Source organism: Rhizopus microsporus (genome assembly GCF_002708625.1).
Source record: "Rhizopus microsporus ATCC 52813 unplaced genomic scaffold scaffold_9, whole genome shotgun sequence".
In the NCBI taxonomy this organism is placed as follows: domain Eukaryota; kingdom Fungi; phylum Mucoromycota; class Mucoromycetes; order Mucorales; family Rhizopodaceae; genus Rhizopus; species Rhizopus microsporus.
The window spans coordinates 459,029-480,010 of record NW_019671924.1 but is presented as its reverse complement, the minus strand read 5'-3'; the positions used below and the strand labels follow the sequence as shown (position 1 = coordinate 480,010).

The window sequence follows — 20,982 nt, the reverse complement described above, 5'->3', positions numbered from 1 at the left end:
CTTTTTTTTTTTACTTTAATGGTCGTGGAAAAAAAAAAGGATGTTGAATGTATAAATATAGTTACTTAGCTTTACGTTTCTTTTTCTTTCTTTTTCTTTTATTTTTACTATTATCAAACATGACCAAAGACCATATTGATGAAGAATACTTATTCGAAGATACCAAGTATCTTTCATCCGAAGTACAATCAAAGTTACATGAAGGATATAAACTATATCCACTACGATCCAATGATTACTACCGTGGTTATCTCGACGTACTCTCTGTCTTGACAGAGGTAGGCAAACATACAATTGACACTTGGAATCAACAGTTTGGTTATATGAAGAAACATAATGACACATGTAAGATTTTTTTGCTTAGTATTAAAATGTTGCTAACAATGCAGATAGATTACACAATAACGATAACAGACGAAAGAAATGATCGTATAGCAGCTACTGGCACTATACTTGTTGAGCATAAATTTGTCCATACAAATGGACTTGTTGGCCATATTGAAGATATAGCAGTAGACGCATCTCATCAAGGTAAAAAACTAGGGATCAGAATCATTGAAGCCCTTAAGCATATTGCAGAGCAAACAGGCTGTTACAAAGGTAATAATTTATGTGACTTTGGGAATAGAACTAACATATAAATAGTCATTTTAGATTGTTCAGCCAAGAATATACCGTTTTATGAAAAATGTGGATTTACTTTAAAAGAGAATCAAATGGCATGGTACATTTCAAATAAACCACATTTATAACATTTTACGTGGATGATAAGCCTTCAATTTCAAATAAAACAACTGTTGAATATCCGATCTTATCGTATGTGTCATGCAGCCATGAATCTCAGCTGTGTCACCTGTTTGAAAGTAGGTCAATTTGATTTGGTCTCCAGGTATGATCTGAACCAATTCTCCCTAATGAGAGACAAGGTTAACATTATACAATTGACTCGCTATCATATTGCTTACTGTATCTACATGTCTAATCTCAATAAACTGAGCATCAAAAACAATCACATAAGGATACTGAAATACTATATCTAATGGTTGTCCTTCCCATTCACAGAGGAGTGGTAACCTAAAATATGTTAAAGCAATCACACCACAGTTCACACAACTTACTTTTGTGGCCCTCGATAGACAAGAGATCCATTTCGATTATTGACAAAGAACGCAAACTTGTCATAACAAAGTAAAAATTTATCATGAACCCGATACATGGCAATTGGCTTAATCGTCTCTCGGTTCACAAAATTGAATTGTGGATCCATTCTATCAGGGATCTCTCTTCCTCCAACCGCAAGGTTTTCAGGATCAATCACTTCAAATCCTCGATCACAGACAATTAAAATTTTGGATTTTAGAAATTGAATGCGACTGGCTTCTGCTCCCACATAGAATTCCTAATATAAAAAGCAAAGGTAAGCTGACGAACCTTACAATTATTATTCTTACCTTGTATTTCTTAAACCATGCATGATGCGATCGACCTCCAAGTTTGAACCCAGTCTTTGGAGTGATGTACTTTTGGTTCTTGCTATCTCTTAAATCGTACAATGGCTCTAAGCAGGTGAATATGCTTGATGTATTCTTCCTCTTTTTATATACAACCAGGTGCCGATTATTGCACATACCGATCTGGAAAAAGTGAATGTGTTGCCCCAGTGTTTGACCAAGCTTATCAGGAGATTTGCTATTGGACATGAGCAAGTCTATTGGATACGCTTTCAATGTTTTGGCTTGTAATGAATTCTATTAGATACAAGAGTCTATCATGCGCACATATATACATACATGCAAGTATCAGCAAGATATGGTGTCTTTCCAATACGGCCAACTGTGTTACTTCTTCACATGTGATGATTCGCCTTACAATGCCATCATAGCTCTTTATATACACGCCATTATCTGTGCCAACAAGTAGAATCTTTTCCATATGGATGGTAACTAGAGGACACAATCACTATTATTACCCAAGGAAGAGTAAACAATATCCATATTTACCAAAAGGAAAAGTACAATACACTTTGCCCTGAAGCGTTGTAGTTGCAGAGTATCGGAAGGAGCTGTCATCTAAAGATATCAATTCGCATACCTCTTCACCCATTCGTTTTCTTAAGCAAGATTTAGCCTCTTCAATCGCCTGAATACATTTTTGCTTCTCTTCTAAGCTGCATAGGAAATTATATGTCCCTCCATGACGTCCGAGGTGGCAGATTGTCAGTGGATACAGTAGTGCATAGTTAGGCGATGCCACGTTATTATTGCTACTAGCAGCAGGCATCAGCGATCTCGAGGTCGCTGTCGAAACAGGAGGTGTCTGACTTGATCGCTGACTCAGGTGCAGTATCTGGATTGGAATAGGCTTTTTCCATACTCTATACTTGTACTTGGTCATCAGCACCATATGGTCAAAAACGAATAAAAAGATATCTGATTTTTCATAGCTACGGCGCTTCATGATGCCTTGATAGAATAACCTCCGGCGAGGATCTGTTAATTCTAGGTCTACATGGGGGTTTCCTGGCTTGAAGACTAACGCATCGTTCGTTTCGAGGATCTCTACACGTCGTTTATAGTGTTCCGCCATCTGATCCGACCTTGATGCAACGGATTTGATCATGTCGAGACATTTTATCAAGAAGGTGTAGTCGGGATGTTCTGTATCCGTCTTTTTGAGTATAGCAGATATCAAGAGCGGGTACCGCTGCATGCGAGTGACAGGACTGAGCAAAAAGTGACGAAGCGCTAAACGACGCATGCGTTTGTCCTGTTCGACTTGGATGAAAAACATAGCCAATCTCGGGTTTACCTTGGATTCTTGTTTGATCAAGTACTCGGCAAGCGACATTCGGGAACAATAGCGTGTGTAGGGGCCTTCGAAATAAGCCATGTGTTGAATCAAAGTGTCACCAATCATGGGTACATAAGCTTGCTCCTGTTGAAGGCTAATCAGGTCATTCGAGAGTCCGAGACTGAGTTCTCTTAATTCTCTATAGTTTCCAAACACTTCACTTACAAACTCCTCTCTTCTTTGCTTTGACGGGATGATGCTGTTGTCTTTCAACAGTGGGCGTACGATCACATCATTCAGAGTATCAAGATCATTCCTGTAAGCTCGTTCGGAGTAAATCATTTCGTTAATCGCTTCCTGACGAGCAATCTCTCGCTTAGATAGAGTCTCTAGCAGCTCTTTCGGCACATTCTGGGCCCATGCCTCAGATAATGCCTTTTGTTCCATGTGGCTACTACTTGATGGAGTTCGGCCGATAGTTCCCTTGGAGGCTTTAAGTTCCTGATTCCCAAATGGCTCGAGAAATGCAAGGGGATATCGGTTAGGACATCGAGGCGCATAACACCCTTCATTAGGATGACAATTAGGCGTATAGCACCCCAAAAGCCCTGTCAAGATACCCTGCGGCATTTCATCTGTCATGTCCTCATTCAGTGTATAGTATTCATCCGGATACAGACTACCTTGAATAATAGATTTTTGAGAATAATGAATAGGCTCAAATAGAGGTGGGATTGTTTTCATTAACGTATTGGCTATACATACGCAATATGGTTCAGGTAACCCATCCAGTAGGTTAGATAGTGTATTCTATTTTACAAACATACTTTGAATACATTGATACTCTTTCTCTCTTTTTAAAAGCAAAACTTACAATGGCCTCTTGTCCTGTAAATGACTCAGGATACACATTTGCGCAAAATAACTCTCGAATACTTTCCAAGGCTCTAATCTTTTTCACAAACGCTCCACTTAGCGCAGAGAGATAAGCGTAATTGGATGGGACGACAGTTGAAACAGATGTTCCAGTAGAAAGTGTCGATGACATCAGTGGTCGTGTCTCGACCATTGTCTTTTCGTCCTTGTGTTTCAAATATCTGTTGACATAATCATTCTCTGGTGACATACATGGTTGCTGTACTCTTTTTTGTGACGGCTCCGCAAAGGATGGACATGCTTCTTCTGTAAGTTCCTAGTGGAGGGTGTTAGTCACGATACATCATGCAACATGAATATCTCCTTTTTGTCCTTACATGATTCACTAAGGTTTTAGTCGTATTTGACCTCTCGATCTTCTGATACTCTGTATTTGAAAATTGTTGAAAGGATTGGCTTCGAGGAGGAGAGGATGATGGTTGGTCCAATTCAGAGATAAAAGTGTTTACATCACGCATCACGCTCGATAGACGAGACATTGAAAGAACACTATCGCTGACGTTCCTTTGCATCTTTTTCGATAGAGAGAGTAGATAAGCAAAAGAGAGAGAGAGAGAGAGAGAAAGAGAAAAAGAAAGAAAAGCTATATGCAATATGCATTGTCATTTGACGGAGTTTTATTGTTTGTTATGCTTTTCCAGCTTGGCAAATCTCAAACCACATGCATTACATAATTCTTTGGGGCCATTAGGACCCTTCCGCCATTCAGGTGAGTCCCTTGTTTGACAGTTTGCGCACATCAGCTCACCTTGTTTATGCTTGATTTTCAACTAAAATAACTGATGAATAAACATTGATATCCAAGTAACATCAAGCTTACTTTTTTACGAGACTTGTGTTTATTTGAGTTTTCGTATCTCTCGATCTGCTCTTTTAGCTTTTCATTTGTCTGCTCGAGTTGATGAAGTTCATATTGCCAGTTGGTTGACCTTGTCATATCCAGTTCGGGAAACAGGTTTGGCTCTTTTGTCTGATAAATCAAGGGTTCCTCATTACCTTCCTTGATTGGTTTCACTTGCAGTAAAATAAATGATGGATTCTGATCGCCGGGGTAAAATGTGCTTGAAACAGGTACATATGAGCCTTTTGAACTGAGCAAGGTATGCTCTATCGTCACTGGTTTTCTGGTTTCCTCAATTATACGCAGGACACCTGCAATCTTTGTGATAGACTCACTCTCAGCGTATTGGAAGATGGACTCATGCTTTAGTGATTCTGCAGGAAACCCAACAATATCCTGGCATCTTTCTGTGACGTATAGAAAAAGGCCTGCAAGACTGAGCTTAGCCCAATATTCTTCTGAGTAAAGGTTTACTTGGTCACTCGAGAGGTTGTATACTGGATACTCTCTTCCACAAAGTATCAAGCATTTCCTTGCTCTATTCTGATCCATATGCAATCTACCTTGGCAGTCTATCCACATGTATCCTGTGTGTTTCTTTCTGATTCTGAATATCAAGTTTACCGTCCTGTCCGTGTTGCTATTGTGCGCTGCCTCTTTTATTTCGCGCATAACAGGTACAATGTCGGATGGATGACAAAACGAGCTCAAAGGCTTTCCTATCAGTTCATGCGGTTCGTATTCTAGTTGTACATAGCTGGAACTTGAAGCGTAAAGAAATACACCCTTCAGGGATACGACATGTATAAAGTCGCTCGTTTGATCCAGCACAAGTTGATTCCACTCTTTCCTTCTTTGCATTCCGCTGTCCGTCGATGTGCTACCTAACAAGCCTAAGGGATCTCTTTCCAGATCTGCTGATGGCGGTGAATCGCGAAAGTACTCGTCTACGACGCCAATAGTTTCCTCGATTGAGTCTTCTGTGACATATTTAGATCTATATTTCCTTATTGTAATATTTACAGTTACCATGCTGTTTTTGATCTTTCTCATATTTTATTGAGGATGGGATTGTATACGAAGTTTGATGATAATTAATATAATATGTTCCATCTATTTCACAAATGATGTCATAAGCATATTCACGCTGTTTTGTTGATTCTGTTTCTTTTTTTTTACTTTGCATTTTTTCTAGTATTGAATTGGGTTGCTCAACCAAGTCAATCTGCAACCCCACATAGTATTCAACTTGACCTTCTTTCGTAAATAAAGGAATGACTGTGATCAAATTGACAAAGGGCTAATGATTACAACTTAATAGGACGGTTACATACCCTAATATCAAATACCTAAAATACCTGGCCGCCTTTCTTGTAATTGATAATGCTCGCTTGATGCTCTTTAGCTTTATATAACTGAGTTTTTAGATAATACACGGCTTTGTTGTCTGTATGCTGTCGTCTTGATCCACCTGTAACCTGTCCATCTGGGCTTTGCAAAAATCTACAGTTTTTACCAACAATTTCATCGTACGTGTATCCAGTCAACTTTTCGAATCCAGGAGAACAATAGATCACTGGAAAGTCATATTGCATTGCATCAGACACAACAAATGAACAAGATAAGTCAATGGGGCCCAAATGTATCTGTGGATGTGGTCTGTTTGGGTGTTACAACTTTTGTTCAGACTGTGATATTATTTGACTTGCCTGTTGATCAACCGTGATAGGACCTGGATCATGTCGAACCCTGTATTTGAATATACACCTGATAAAACATTTTGTGGTTTCTGTACAATGTTTTCTTGATTATTCAAAAAGGACATTTTGATCAAAAGAAAAAAAGAAAAAAAAAAAAGTAGAAAAAGAAAATCTTTTTCATGCTCTCTCACTCGCTTTAAATACAAATATTTCCAAATTGGGAAACGCATATATTCTTTATGCTCTTTGCACTGCCAAGCTGTACACGCGCAGTCACATTGGGTGTTATTGTTTGAAGAGCTGCAAGGTTAGCATACACGTTGTAAGGACATCACAGAAGAAAAGGAGACGACTTATTACGTCAAATACTTGTCATGGATTTGTTAAGAAAGAAAGGACCTAACAACATCGGCACACAAAAAAGCCATTGCTCTTTTTGCTGTCATGGAAACCTCATTAGCTTGACTAAGTGTTTATGAAAATATTATGCATTCGTCAGGAGAGGGACATCCCAGAAGTTATCTTAAATTGAACTGGCTTAGCCTTCATTATTTTACTAGAGGTAAAAGGTAAGTTTTTCTGCTGCAAAAAAAGGGTCTAATATGCTTTGTACCGAAGCCGATCGAGTCTTGTGTTGCGCAGCAATTGAAATGATGCTCTCTTTTTTCGAAATTGTACACACACAAAAGTATAATGATACTTGTGTGATTCATCATAAACATATTGCAGCTAATAATTTATTCGCATTATTCTATTCTCTTTTTTATGCAAATCAAATTACACATCATTTTCCCGCCAATAACCGTAGCAACTATTCTAAAAATATTCATATGATGCGAGATCTGTTCTTTCGGAACAATACATCTTTGATATTCTACTGCGTTCCACAAAGACATGAGAAAATAAGGGAACGATAGTTTATTTTAATGAACACAAAATGATTACCATGGATGTTTATTATTAAATTCTGTGGATATGGTTTCGCCCTTTTTTTCGTATTCCTCTTCCTTGTAGTTCAGTTGCTGAAAATGTTGCATGTTCTTGTTGACTGGCATATAAGGATGATGACGAGCGACCATTGGCTTTTGATTGGTTTTAGCTATACTCTGCCTGCGAGAAGAATCAAAAGAAGGAGTCATCAAGGCAGTAGACGAAGATGGGTCATATTCTGCATTGGATCGGGAATAGGGTGAATGAAATGCTGAGAGATAGGTTAGCGGTTTTCCTATGGAGAATATGAGGGCAATTAGATTACATAAGAATAATCAGAATATGTACCGTACCTGTTTCATTCGATGCCTTGGAATAATTAGGAGAAAGTGCGCTAAAGTCTTGTTTTATTGTGCTAGCCATTAACTCTTCATACAACTTGTTATTCTCTGATTGCTGCGGCTGACCTTGTTTTGATTGCTTAGAATAGTAAGCTGGATTAGTATAGCTAGTAAAATCACCAGAGACAAGAGGCAACTTTGAAGCGCCTGTCTTATTACTATAATCCAACTGAGTGAGGAATAAATTATTGTTGTTGTTATTGTTATCTGAGGATGTGGAGAGCATGCTTGACGTATTGAACCCCGTATTCCTGTTATAAACTATCAAATGAATGAGAAAGATGAAAACATATGAATAAGTTTTGATCTCACTTGTTTCTGTTGAAGGAGGCTGTAATCTATCCCAATTAGAAGGTGGCAAATAGTGTTGTCGATAATTATCGAATCTGCTGATGGGATTGTGCAGCGAAGAATACAAAAACATGGTGGGGTCATCAACAAACAAAGGATAAAGGAGATCATGAATTTTGTACTGAGCCGCTAATAGCTTTGCCCTATCAAACGTGATCCTTAGTAGAGACATGTTAATCATATCGTGTGATGATGGTCTATATGGTCATATGTAATTACCAAACACCCTTTAAATGCATAGCACCCACTTTGATGACCACACGACCTTTTTCGTTCTTTAGAATACCATCTCGCTTACCGCGAGACATACCGGCGACATTGAGTAACTTTGTACCATTGATCATGTCGTTATCTATTTTGCTTTTTGATATAAGACAAGTGTGAGATATATATACAACTTTCCTACCTTGCCGTCTTGCTACACAGAAGCCATTGGCGTCCACTTGGTAGCATATCGTGCCTTCGTCTTCCCATAATGTGGTTGTTAGTTTTGCTCTTGAGGTTAAGGGACGCCGTTGCTGTGTATAGGCCAGATGCGGGCTAGTAAAAGTATTTTGTGACCCAATTTGTGGGTAGACTATGTATAAAATGTATTTAATGACACATAGGTCAATAAAAGAATTCATTATTACTCGTAGGATTGGAAGCTGAAGATATAAAGTAATTAGATGTATTATAAATAAGGTTTGAGTTACTAGTGCTTGACATTGAAGGGATTGGAGTTGATGTAGTTGGAGAAGAAGAAATGATTGAGTTTTGTTGGGAAAGATATCCATTGACTGATCTTGAAGCTGATCCACTTGAATTGTTCATCTTTATGTGCGCAAAATGTAGGAACAATTATAAATGAAAGAGAGAAAAGAGAGAGAAGAGGATAAGATAGAGAGAGAGAGAGAGGATATGGTTTATTATTTTTACAGCCACCATGACGATGATTCCAATTCGAACCATTCTACTTTCTGGCCTTTTCTTTTGTCTGTGTTTCTTTGTTTTTGACTTTTGTTACTTCTTGCAAGTGTTGTAACTTTTAAAGGCACATGAGAGTAGCTTTTTTAAAATAAAAACTCTATTGATGCTTATGAAAATAAGCGATATTATACAACAGTTTATTGCATGTATTCTGACAAAGCATCATGATGTACTCTGCATCTCTTTAAAATCATAAGCGTCTCAGCTTTTTCACATGACATCTTTTCCCGTATAAAGTATAAAATAATCATGTATATTATGTCACAAGTGAACAATGAAAAAGCCTTGCAGAGTTAAATAAAGAATCGCTTGTTTACAGTTGACATATCAGCCAGAATTAGAACTCTATGCAAAAAGTTGCACCAGTTATCAGTGTTGATCAATTTGCATTGTTTCCGGAAAGTAAAGTCGCACACTTCCAAGCACGAGCCGTGCAAAAGTGGACGTGATCAATGCAGCGAACAACTCTGACCCCACCTCCAATGTTTGCCCTGTCAACATCGTCAATGATGGTTTTGGTCATATAAGCAAATACTCGCTGTTTGGTGGGGAGTAATGAATCTGTTTGTTTATATTCTTTGTTACAAGGGCTAACAGTGGCAAGACCACGGAATTTGGTAAATTAGAAATTTAAAAAATGCTCTGCATATGAGCTAGAAGAGAACATATATTAAGCAGAGTGGTATTTATAAATGAAATGGCCGTGACATTCACTTTCCTTTGTAGAGCACTTGATGCACTCAACAAACCTAATGCTATGAACTAATCATAAAGGAAAAAAAGAATTAAAAAAAAAACATCGTTTCATATCAAATGGGATAAAAACTCTATCAATCAGCTCATGATTTTATCGAGGCTAAATCAAGAAATCTGCTGTCATGGCAACTGACCAAGTTTAGGTCTAAAAGGAAGTATACAACTATGAAGGATAGTTTAGTGATGAAACATATCTCTGAAATCGATTGACGATTTAGTAAGCTTTTTCTCGTCAAAGAGACGAAAACTGATGTCACTTTATGGTAGACAAAGGAGAATGTTTGAAAAGAGCCGAGACCGGCGTGTTTTAATAGACTTGGCGACAAACTTGTTCATACTTGCAAAGAAAAAAGAGTTGAGACTCTTCTTGGTCAAAGACACTGTATCCTCTTTTTGATTTGAAAGTGATTCCAAAGGTATTCTTGAGTCATTTAAAGGGGAAGAGTGCGATATCGATTTCCATTTTGTTTCACTTGTTCCGAAAAAGTAAGGTCGCACCAATATTATTCATCTGTCAAAAATTTTCCTTTATTTAGCCAACCAATCAATTTACTCCATTTTTTCTTTCCACGTTCCCCTCTTATTTTACCACGAAGTAAAAATTTTTTTCCTGATTTTCCCGTGATTGAAGACAACTGAGCAAAGTATAAAGAAAAGAGAGGGAGGAATGGACAAGGGTTTATTATTATTACAAGTTCTATATGTGTATGAAATGTATGTCTATAAGTAATTTTGAATAGATAAATGAAGGTATTGCAGATTATTTTGATTTAGTGTAAAAGATAACATCGTTCTTGCATTGTTGAGCATATGCATAGACCGCAGAGATAGCAGCAGTAGTAAAAGCAATCTTCTTGGCAGGAAGGACAGAGGCCAGACGAGCAACACGAGAGTACATCTTGAATGAAGTGAAGGAGATGGAGAAAGAAATGGAAAATAAATCAGAATTGGATATTTATATCTCTTCTTTGCTGTGGCTGAATCATCTTCTGTCCAACCTGTGGTCTTTGTTTTATAGATAAAGCAAGCACACGCGTCTTTCCTAATCTTTGAGCACTGTTCATCATATGCTTATATCATCATTATCTATCGTCTTCTTGGTTGTCATTGTCGTTCTTTATTGATTTATTTTACTTTGAATAGTTTGAGTAAATGTGTCCTGAGCGTCCTTTTTGATTGGAACTTTGTCATAATAACTGCGCCAGCTGCTCAATTGAATTCAGCTCAATCAGATCCGCGACAGAGTTTTTGATTAATCAGCCTTCTGAAGCTTACAAAGTCATGCTTTCAAAGACAGGTTATTTAGAAGTCGCAATCGGAGAACATTCTGGTTGCAGATCGCTCTCTCCGCACAATGTGGTCAAAGCTACACTTGAATTTTAAACACCTTCTTTTACAGTGAGCAAACAGGATATGCAACCATCTTCATAAGTGATCAACAGCTGATAGCAGAGAGAGAAAGAGAAAGATAATAATAAACAAGGGATAAAGATGTAAAGTTTACTTTATTTGGCTGTGTAATGCTATTAATTTGTAAAAGAAGGACCTTCTTTTCTTTTCGGATAAATTAGAACCATGAAGCATCAGGACTAAATCATGTCTTAACTCTATTACCAGTCTTATTTCTCCCGCTTGCTTTTAGAATATATAATCAGTAACCTGGTGACAAGCACAAAGGCAGGCCAAAATTAGTCAAATATTCTTGAGGGGATTTTGTTGGACATGTATAGATTCAATGCTTCTTTAATATTTTTGCGTCACATGAGTTGCTTTGGATTAGTGTACGTTTAAACAGATTTTTATTTATAAATAATTGAAAACTTCTAATGGGCGCACGATTGTAATATTACACCTTTCCCGCCTGAGGCAGTTCATAAAGAAAGGATAGTGGCGGCTAAAAAACTCTTCTGAGACCAAGGGTAAAGATGTTTTGGAAGGAGTGAATGGGGTCAAGTGTAAAATACACTAGTGAGAAGGAGAAGAGAGGAGTCATTTTAAGAGTCTTTGCCCGAAGTAAGTGGGCGGGGCAGGCGGAAGCTTAGCATGATATAGGTAATCGAGTTCATATAGGATTCTGCATATAGTTGGCCAGCGGATGGTCCACGAGAGTATTGTATTAAGAGAGAGGGGTTTCTTAGTAGGTAGCATATTTAAAAGGAAGGACAATGGGTCAGAAATGGTTTGGGGAATCATAGGTCTACTGTTTGGATTAGTGTACAGTCTTTTCAAAAAGTAAAGTCGCATTTTTGCAATTTTTATAATACAATTTATACGAAAAAGCGACAAGTCAGCACAACATCTCTTTCTGGAAATGGTGTATTATTTTAAAATTGTCTGAAGCTAGTTTCCTTTTGTATCTGAATTTCCTTTTTTATTTCATCCTAAAAAGATAAGTTAAATATTTGAAAATTAATTTTGATTCGCCCAAAAAACTAACATTGTCTGAATTTAAAATGCGAATACTGTAGGCAGCATAGAACTATTTCTATACTTCATAGTGTATAAACAATAGAATAGAACCTGTGTGCAAACCACATGTGTAGTTGAAATCGCTTAATACTTTGGAATGAAAAGACGCTTATTTACCATACAAAAAAAAAAGACTCAAGCATCATCTTACTATCTACTAATATTGTAGCGCATGTGTTTGTGTGTATGTACTTTTTACGATAGTTTGCTTTTATTTATATTATATGCCTCTATTTTTTATAATTCTGTCATCTTCTTTTCAATGGCTGCATCAATCTGTTCCAAAGAATTGGAGAATTGTACCTTCTTTAAATCCCTTATTAATGACTTTGATATGCCTAATTCTTTCACTTTCTCTTCGTTGGCCAAGATGTCTTTAACAGACAATTTCTGTGTATCTGCAAATTTTCGTGCAAGAACGCTCGTCACTGTCTCCTTTTTGAGATCTGTAGGTCCATCAATATATTCAATAACTGCCATAGGTGCGTTATCACCATATCTCTTTCCAATTCTCTGAATTCGAGTGTATCCACCTTGTCTGTTAGCAAAACGAGGAGCAAGCTCTTCAAACAATTTTGGTATAGTGACATCACGACTCTATAGAATAAAGCTTAGTAAAACAAAGCAAAAAAGAGTATGTGCTGTATTGTTCTAATTACATTAAGATATGCAATTGCTTGCTTTTTAGCTTCAATATCACCTCTTTTACCAAGGGTGATCATAGCATCAGCAATGGGCTGTATAGTCTTGGCTTTTGCAACAGTAGTTTCAATACGACCATATTGAATAAGAGAAGAAACGAGATTCTTCAATAAAGCATTTCTGTGTCCACTGGAACGATTTAATCGACGTACATGCTTTCCGTGATGCATACTGATTAGCGAAAAGATTGACACTTTTTTTTTTTTTTTTTCGTTTTAAACAGGGTCAACTTTTTTGATCTCCGCATTAAGCGTGACTTGAGCTCAAAGCACTAAGATAAAGAACGAGAAAGCCAGGCTATTTTGCTTTCCTTTTTTTTAAAAGCATGCTTTGTCAATATTTTGCAGCTACTCGTGTCTTTAAGCAGATAAATAAAAGTAAACTAAGCACTGATAATTAAAATATATCTGTTAACCTTCTATAGATATTCTCTATCGCTCCTTTGTGAGCACACCCACCTTTCAGTTTCAGGAGAAAGATAAACTTCACAAAGGCAATTGCTATTGCCCAATTCCTGATCGCAGCCTGATCGAACTTGAAGGAACAGACACAGCAAAATTTCTGCAAGGAATGATCACAAACCATATGCCGAAAATATCGCCAGGAGGTGACGGATTTTTTACTGCCTTCTTGACACCTCAAGTAAAGAAAGATAAAAAGAGATATGAGTGTACCCGTAATTCATTACATATCATTAGGGACGTATGCTCTATGACGCGTTTATCTATCCTGTCAATGTCGGTGTCAATTTCCCTCACCCAAAGTTTATAGTCGATATTCCTACAGCTTCCAAGGACATGTTTGTACGTCACTTGAAACGATACATTCTACGATCCAAAGTAAAAATAAGAGATTGTTCAGACGAGTATAAGCTGTGGCATATCTGGGGTGATGCATTAAACCATGAACACCGTGTGAATCCGACACTGATCAAGAAAGAAAAAAGATTATCAGATGTTGGATGCCATGATCCTCGTGTACCAGGCTTTGGTTATAGAGCCGCGCTACCTACAGATCAAAGCATTCATCACTCATTACATGAATTGGGTGAATTTAAAGAATTAGAAAGTAAAGAATATATAATACGCCGTATGTTACATGGAATACCCGAAGGAACGGATGATTTATGGCCCGAGTCTTCTTTACCTCTTGAGTCCAATTTGGACTACATGAACGGAGGTAAGCAGTGAAGTAACAAGAGATAATCAATCTAACGTGTATTCTCCAGTTGATTTCCGTAAAGGCTGTTATATTGGACAAGAACTGACAATTCGTACTTACCATACAGGTATCATTCGTAAGCGAATTGTTCCTGTTCAAATTTATAGAAAGGGTGAAAGGTACGTATCTAGCATAAGTTATCATATCCTTCTTTAAAAGCGTTTCTTCTAGTGCGCCAAGAATACAAGCAGTAGATCGTACATTTGAATATCCATCAGATACTCTTCAGCCACAAAAGGACATCAAGCTAGCTGATGGATCATCGAAAAGAGGTGTAGGCAAGGTGTGTTCTGGCATTCATAATATCGGATTAGCCTTGATGAGATTAGAACATGTTCAAAATTTTGCTCAAGGAGAGGATGTCGCCTTTACTGTTGATAATGATATCTATCTTGCGCCATTTTTACCAGAGTGGTGGTCGGAGAATCAAATTCAGTAACAATAAAAAAGCGAGAAAATTTTCTTTGAGTGTTTGTGTGTGTGTTTATGCAATGGAGGACTTATCACTTGGACAATTGTTTAGTCTTGGACAAAAGATATTGACAGAATTAGAGAATACATCTCTCTCAAGCAGTGACCCTGAATATCAGTCAAAAGTGAATAAGGGCATTGCTTATTTGAATCAAGCTGATGCTTTTGTTTCCAGACTTCATTTGTTTAGCGAAAACGAAATTATTGATGACATCAACACCAATGACATAAAGTTCTTGCTCATCACTGCTTACCTCGGGGACTTGACACTAAGACTTACAGGCATGGACAATAGAGGCGATACATTAAACAAAGCCAAGGTATGAATCTATACTTTATGCTATAGAATAGTTCTCTTTATATAACCTTATTAAAAAAGGCTTATATACAAAGGTTCTTGAGTACATGCCAAACACATCAGCTTATCACAAAGGATGATATCGACGTGTTGGAACAGCTCGAAGCAAATAAAAAGCCTAACCCAGCACTGCAACGGGAACAAAAAATTGCAAGATATAAACGCGAAAAAGAAATCAAACAAACTGTTCAAAAATTACGCGAACAATTGGATCAAGCAAGTGCAGGAAAAGATGAGGACCGTGACGTGGATGAAATGGAACGAGATTGGGTCATGTCTTTGGTTCAGCTGGAGATCATGAAGGCACTAGAAAGTTGGAGTTCAATAGAACAGGAATTGGTGATGGTCAAAGAGATGGAAATGATGCGGGAAATGATGAGACAGAAAGGGGTTATGCCTTCGACACAGACGGATGCTCTTCAACCAGCAAGTAATAGAGTAAACTGGGGTAGAGATAAGCCGTTGTTGAATAAAGAAGGCAGGCCACTTCAGCCATTTGTCATCACTAGTAAACGGGAGCAGATAAAGGACAACGTATTTGGGCCTGGATATAACTTGCCAACTATGACTATTGACGAGTATCTTCAACAAGAAATGGAAAGAGGAAATATTATTCAGGGAGGGTAAATAGAACTACGCATAAACTATACAGAGTTCTAAATTACACTATTAGTGGCGAGCCACCTGAGAAAGAGCCAGTTGATGATAATGATTATGAAGCACTTGATGCTGAAACTATGAAACAAAGAGAATGGGATGAATTTACAGAGGCAAATCCGAGAGGTTGGGGAAATAGGGGTAACAAAGGGTAATAAAATAGTAGATACAATAATACTTTTTGATATCGTTACTTTCAAAAGAACATACATTCCTTACTTGTTTATGGTTGCATGGAAAGAATCGCCTTTTCATGTATAAGCATAAGCTTCTTCTTTTGGTTTGCTTGTGAGCTCACCATTGCCGTTTATCTACCTTACAAGTATGGAGTTACTAAGTATCTGCTAAAGCAACTGTATTATGAGTCTATTAAAACATACGATACAGTATTTCATGCTAAACTTGATCAAGATGCTAAATACATGCAAAGCCCTTCAAAGCTCTTCTTATTGGTAAACAGGAGCAAGTTCCTAACAAATACAGACATTTTGATTATGCTCTGTGTAATAGCTATTATAAAGACTTGCGCATATGTATAGAAAAGAGCATCCGAAAAAGCAAGTTCATATAGCGTGAGGCAAACTGTAGGCTGCAATAAATATATCACTGACACAGAACATTCCGCGGAAAAAATCCTTAGAGAAGCATACCTTGAATTATTAATGCCTGCCTGTAATTGTCTAAGGCTGTCAGAATCTAAGGAGTCTTGTTCATTTTTATATGTTATACAGTTAAACAGCTTCATTTATAATTAAAGCCTCAAGTGGGTGCACGATAATAATATATCTTCTTCGCCCGAGGCAGATCAAAAAAGAATGAAGAATTGGTAACTAAAAAACCCTTATGAGATCAAGGGTAAAAAAGTTATTGAAGAAATGATGTTGGGGCAAGTGTAAGATACACTAGTGAGGACAACGAGAGAGCCAATTGAGGAGCTTTTGCCCAAGGTGTGGGGGCGAAGAAGGTGGACACTTCTGATGATGGAGGTAGTCAAGTTCATGAAGAAGAGCGCATATAGCTGGCCAACGAATGGTCCATAAGAGAGCGGTTTGAAAGGAGCGTGGCTTCTTCATAGGTAACATGTTCAAAAGGAAGGATAATGGATCAGAAATTGTTTCGGGTATCATAAGTCAGCGGTGCATATGGAGACAATGAATGGCGTGGGCTTTGGTGAAGGGTTGGTTGAGGTGCTGAGGACAAGCTTTGTCGTGACCACTGGGTAGCCAACCAAGGCATCAATGTATACAGCAACTTCTCTCTGGCCTGATCATTGGTAGCCAAAGGATGGGGTCTAGGGAGATAGTCGGACGACAATGTATAAGAACAGAGGCGTGCGTAGAGCGCTTGTGATTGAAGTTATCTTGGCGGAACTTCCTTTGCATCAATCGTAATGATCGGCGATCAAAGGATTCTGGATTTGGTGAGCATAGTTTCCAAATGGGGACCAAGAGAGTTTATACCATTGGGAGTGGCTTCTAGGTTGGTGGATCAATGGGAGAAGATGGGAAAGTAGTGAATCATCCGGGAGGGTATAGGTGCATAGAAGGAATTAGAACTGAAGGAAGTAAGCGCGTTACTGCATGGTTGGTAGGTTTGCCAGATGTAGCACTACTGTTGTCGAGGAATTGCGCGAGCCCCCAAAGATTTCGACGTATGTAGGTGTTTTGAGCGTCGTCCATTTGCTTACTAAAGAAGAAAGTAGCCTTGGTAATGGTTAGTCCGTAGTCTAATTGGGTACGAACGATTTAGGAATAGAAACGAGTGACTATGAGAGGGATAAAACCTTTGGGATGAAGGTCAAGAGCTGAGAGTTGGTTCATAGTTGTAAGGGCTTTAGTCTTGTTGTTAGCAATCAATTCAATGGCGTTGAGATGGCCACCCCAGCGAAAAGGAATTCCGAGATAGGAAAAGGAAGATTGTTTTGGGATTGTTTACAATATTCTACAGTATTCCCAAAAATTATTGACACTGATACCAAGAGTAAAATTCACGCTTGTTAAATTCTAATGTCACGTTAACCATTGGTTGATTTCGCTTGCTAACAAATTAAATGTCGTATATATAGAAGCTTTATCGTACAAAATATGAGCATATTGAGCATGAAAGCACTGCCAGATCTCTTTTTACTCCCTTTCTCATTAAAAACCAAGTATTACAAAATGAACTTTCAAGTTTTCTATGAAGACAGGCACGGTAATGTAGTTGATAAATACGGTAGATCTAAGTCTATGGATTACATCATTGATGAAGAGCAGTATGCTTTAGAAACAGTTGGTTCATACGCTCAGTATTTGCATAGTCAGCCTCAGGAGGATAGTTCCGATGTAGACTCTATGGAAGATGAAGATGCAAAAGATGACATAGATGTTTGCATGAAGGAGGCGTCAAGTAAGCGAGCGTACGCACTCTATACGGATCAAGGCAAAGTTAGATTCTTTAAACTGGTGTTTGAGAAAGTTATGAGTGCTTCAGCTGCTGCAAAACAATTAGATATTCATGTTCGCACAACTTAAAGATGGGCTCAAATGTACAAAACAGATCCTGATAGTATTTTTATAAAGCATAAGAAAACTGGTCGCTCGTGTATACTTCATGAAGAACACAAGCAAGTGATCTTGAAGTACATAGATGAGAACCCTTCAGCCGTCTTGGAGCAAGTAATGGAGCGGCTGCTACAAAAGTTTCAGGACCTCAAGGTCTCTAAAAGTACTGTCTACAATTTTGTAAGAACTGAATGTAACTTGTTATTCAAAAAAGCTCAATTTCAGCCTGTAGATAGGAACAGTGAAGAAAAATTCAGGAGCGTACTGACTGGGTTCGTAAGTGGGAGTGTGCGGATATGGGGTTTAGAACTAATTGCGTCTTTCTCAATGAGTCTGCATTTCATATTAATTTAAAACGAAGTATGGTCTGGTCAAAGAAAGGATTGCCTGCCGTGGCCACAGTGCCCAAAACCCGAGCACAAACAACAACGATTTTAGGTGCGATCTCTGCTTCAGAATTAATAAAGTGTAGCCTGAGATTACCGCAGACACCAGCCAAGCAGCACCGTATCCATGGAAGGCTTTAGCCGCTTCCTTCAAGCCAGATCTGAGCAGTCTGCCGTTCTCAGTCGATTCTATGGACATACCATCACAAACCATGATAATGGATACCTCCTCTTTCGCAATATCTGTCTTTCAGCGTACTTCAAACAACGTGCCGACCAATAGCTTATTCAAGACTTACGCGCCAAGTTTGGAGAAGATACCGTGTTTGTGATGGGAACTGGTCCGCTCCCCATGCTAGGTATCATAAGCACATCCATGGTCTTGGTTTCCGAAGGCACCTCAAGAAACATGGGTTCCAAATCTTTTTTATAGACGAGTACAAGGCCAGTAGATGCTGTCCAACACGCCTTAACGAAAGCCTCCACACGTTTCGTCGTATTCCAAATCCACGGCCGTATCAACGAGAGCAACATTCTACGGTTGTCTGCCATGGTCTTTTAAGGTAATAATACATTAACCATTTGGATGACTTTATACTGATTGAACATTGCTTGTAGATGTACCAATCTATACTATAGACCCGTCATGACAGCATCAGATGGATATCGCTTATGGAACAGAGATGTTGCTGCTTGCCTTATCTGCATGCACATCCTTCGTGGGTTTCGACGTAATAGCATGGTTTCTCATAGGTTTCGCCGGGCTGCTGTTGCTCCTGCAAGATGTCGAAGAAGAGTGGATGATCAGGAGCAATCAAGAACTAGAGTACGTTTAAATGATGATTCTCCGTCCTAGTTATCGCTAGGACACATTTAGATGCCTTCGGAGTAAGTTATATGTAATAATTTTCTTACATAACTAACTGTATAATTCTTTATATATTTTTTCTCCTTGGTACTTATTACTCTCATTTGTATATCGTCTCCTTTTGCACGCATTTTATTTTTAACCTTTGCGTAAATACTTTAACATACGTCAATCATTTTTTTCATACACGTCATAATTTTATCCTTCTGAAATATATTTTTAATAAAACAGTAGTATATGGATTCATGCAATACTGTTCCGTTCTCCTTTTACTTATAATTAGATATCAACAAGTGACAGCATTTATGACTTGCAGCAAAATTCAATAGCGAATGAATGCTTAGTTCACATACAAATAGCTTGAATTTGAAAATTGTTTAAACAATTTTCTCTTTTCTTTTCAACAGTAACTTGTTGCAGCCAGGCCTCCATTCTGTCATAACTCTCGGTGGAGTAGGAACATCATTTCAAAGCCAAGGTTATTCCAAGGTAATAGTATGAGAGAATAGAGTATGACAGAATCGAATTCCTACTGCAAGACGATTTACAAAACGAAAGTAACACTTGCAATTGCTTTACTCTTATGCTCACTTGTAAACGGGTACAAACATAAGTATTTGATCTCTGTCACTGGTATACAGAGCTTGTACTAATATACTCGAAATATAGTTATCCATTGTGACGACAACGGGTATAAACCTGACAAACCAGTGCTTAGCCTTGCTAGCATGTCACAAGGTATATTCCTCCCGTCTGTAACGATCTCAGCTGCTACACCAGTTTCACTTAAGGAATGTTTCAGTGAAGATGCTATTGCTCAAGTCTCCCATGATATCTAGAAGAGCAAATTATCCAGGAGCGAAGAGGCTGGTTCTGTCGTGTTTATGTAGATCATGCATAAATTAATTCTCTATTTATTCATTCTCACTTAATAGACGACGTTAGACATTTGTAGTCGTCACCCCACGCTTATTCTCAGGTTGTCCTCTCGTTTTTGGCTCTTTCTATTTAAAAAGTAAATGTAGTCAATTGACTCTCTACTGTTTCAAATAATATAACCATAAATATCAGGCGCTCAGGAAATGGCAATCACTCAAGGAGAGATTCCTATTCAGAAGGGTGCTTGTTCCCGAGAAATCGCCTTCATCCAAGAACAAAACGAAGAATCTGCTCAAGGCGAAGAGTCTTCAGGGTGTATTTCAAAGACTTTGGATCTTCTAGAATCTACACCTAATCAGTACCCGTCAATCACAACTAGTGGTCGGTCATATCTTCACTCCCAGTCAGCTCCGAACCTAAGGTGGTTTCATGTCTGACGTTGTGCTAGTCGTCTTGCTTTGGACTCTACCGAGCCAGCAATACCAGCCCCTACTGTTTTGCTGACCAGTCGTTTTCAGGAGATCTTTTATAATGATTTGGAAGCCATGGACAACCGTATATGACTCAATATGCCTAATGCTATTGAGCAACCTCTACTAAGACCAGTAACTCTCTTTAAGAGGAAGAAATTGCTTTCATTTGCATTTCGGCTAACAAGACGCTTCATCCCTTCTACGGATAAGCGTATTGCGCATACTATTAGAATTGTTAATTAAACCTTTCATCATTTTATAATATGATCAATCTATATGAC

At 38.2% G+C, this 20,982-nt stretch overlaps 9 protein-coding genes across 9 annotated transcripts; 4 read left to right on the top strand and 5 right to left on the bottom strand.

Moving 5' to 3' along the window:
* Positions 1-78: 78 nt before the first annotated feature.
* RHIMIDRAFT_308607 (acyl-CoA N-acyltransferase) lies at positions 79-752 on the top strand (the record flags this gene model as incomplete). The annotated part of the gene is made up of 3 exons (XM_023614574.1): positions 79-345; positions 394-600; positions 646-752. The coding sequence occupies exons 1-3, from the start codon at positions 120-122 to the stop codon at positions 750-752; spliced, it is 540 nt and encodes a 179-aa protein (XP_023465848.1). The 5' UTR covers positions 79-119.
* On the bottom strand, positions 647-4,295 carry RHIMIDRAFT_227113 (uncharacterized protein). The gene is made up of 8 exons (XM_023607585.1): positions 4,044-4,295; positions 3,665-3,982; positions 2,001-3,600; positions 1,791-1,943; positions 1,452-1,735; positions 1,119-1,399; positions 966-1,074; positions 647-911 (listed from the first exon to the last, which is right to left on the bottom strand). The coding sequence occupies exons 1-8, from the start codon at positions 4,236-4,238 to the stop codon at positions 747-749; spliced, it is 3,105 nt and encodes a 1,034-aa protein (XP_023465847.1). The 5' UTR covers positions 4,239-4,295; the 3' UTR covers positions 647-746.
* Positions 4,296-4,326: 31 nt separating this feature from the next.
* On the bottom strand, positions 4,327-6,392 carry RHIMIDRAFT_227111 (putative white-collar-1c protein; the record flags this gene model as incomplete). Its single annotated transcript, XM_023607584.1, has 6 exons — positions 4,327-4,496; positions 4,547-5,547; positions 5,597-5,680; positions 5,747-5,867; positions 5,926-6,213; positions 6,273-6,392. The coding sequence occupies 6 exons, from the start codon at positions 6,390-6,392 to the stop codon at positions 4,344-4,346; spliced, it is 1,767 nt and encodes a 588-aa protein (XP_023465846.1). The 3' UTR covers positions 4,327-4,343.
* Positions 6,393-7,208: 816 nt separating this feature from the next.
* Positions 7,209-7,988, bottom strand: RHIMIDRAFT_313642 (uncharacterized protein; the record flags this gene model as incomplete). Its single annotated transcript, XM_023614878.1, has 3 exons — positions 7,911-7,988; positions 7,551-7,859; positions 7,209-7,492 (listed from the first exon to the last, which is right to left on the bottom strand). Exons 2-3 carry the CDS (start codon positions 7,822-7,824, stop codon positions 7,209-7,211), a joined length of 558 nt encoding a protein of 185 aa, XP_023465845.1. The 5' UTR covers positions 7,825-7,859; positions 7,911-7,988.
* A 52-nt stretch (positions 7,989-8,040) lies between these two features.
* RHIMIDRAFT_215810 (DNA-binding domain of Mlu1-box binding protein MBP1) lies at positions 8,041-8,681 on the bottom strand. Its single transcript, XM_023607296.1, has 3 exons — positions 8,582-8,681; positions 8,356-8,526; positions 8,041-8,301 (listed from the first exon to the last, which is right to left on the bottom strand). The coding sequence occupies exons 1-3, from the start codon at positions 8,655-8,657 to the stop codon at positions 8,165-8,167; spliced, it is 384 nt and encodes a 127-aa protein (XP_023465844.1). The 5' UTR covers positions 8,658-8,681; the 3' UTR covers positions 8,041-8,164.
* A 3,699-nt stretch (positions 8,682-12,380) lies between these two features.
* On the bottom strand, positions 12,381-13,015 carry RHIMIDRAFT_203127 (ribosomal protein L17; the record flags this gene model as incomplete). Its single annotated transcript, XM_023606658.1, has 2 exons — positions 12,381-12,740; positions 12,803-13,015. The coding sequence occupies 2 exons, from the start codon at positions 13,013-13,015 to the stop codon at positions 12,381-12,383; spliced, it is 573 nt and encodes a 190-aa protein (XP_023465843.1).
* A 155-nt stretch (positions 13,016-13,170) lies between these two features.
* Positions 13,171-14,505, top strand: RHIMIDRAFT_306917 (Aminomethyltransferase folate-binding domain-containing protein; the record flags this gene model as incomplete). The annotated part of the gene is made up of 5 exons (XM_023614511.1): positions 13,171-13,222; positions 13,270-13,487; positions 13,544-14,024; positions 14,074-14,185; positions 14,238-14,505. The coding sequence occupies 5 exons, from the start codon at positions 13,171-13,173 to the stop codon at positions 14,503-14,505; spliced, it is 1,131 nt and encodes a 376-aa protein (XP_023465842.1).
* A 52-nt stretch (positions 14,506-14,557) lies between these two features.
* RHIMIDRAFT_202895 (TAP42-like protein) lies at positions 14,558-15,707 on the top strand (the record flags this gene model as incomplete). Its single annotated transcript, XM_023606647.1, has 3 exons — positions 14,558-14,857; positions 14,917-15,518; positions 15,569-15,707. The coding sequence occupies 3 exons, from the start codon at positions 14,558-14,560 to the stop codon at positions 15,705-15,707; spliced, it is 1,041 nt and encodes a 346-aa protein (XP_023465841.1).
* A 4,556-nt stretch (positions 15,708-20,263) lies between these two features.
* Positions 20,264-20,736, top strand: RHIMIDRAFT_284109 (uncharacterized protein). Its single transcript, XM_023613171.1, has 2 exons — positions 20,264-20,364; positions 20,421-20,736. The coding sequence occupies exon 2, from the start codon at positions 20,432-20,434 to the stop codon at positions 20,663-20,665; it is 234 nt and encodes a 77-aa protein (XP_023465840.1). The 5' UTR covers positions 20,264-20,364; positions 20,421-20,431; the 3' UTR covers positions 20,666-20,736.
* Positions 20,737-20,982: the final 246 nt, after the last annotated feature.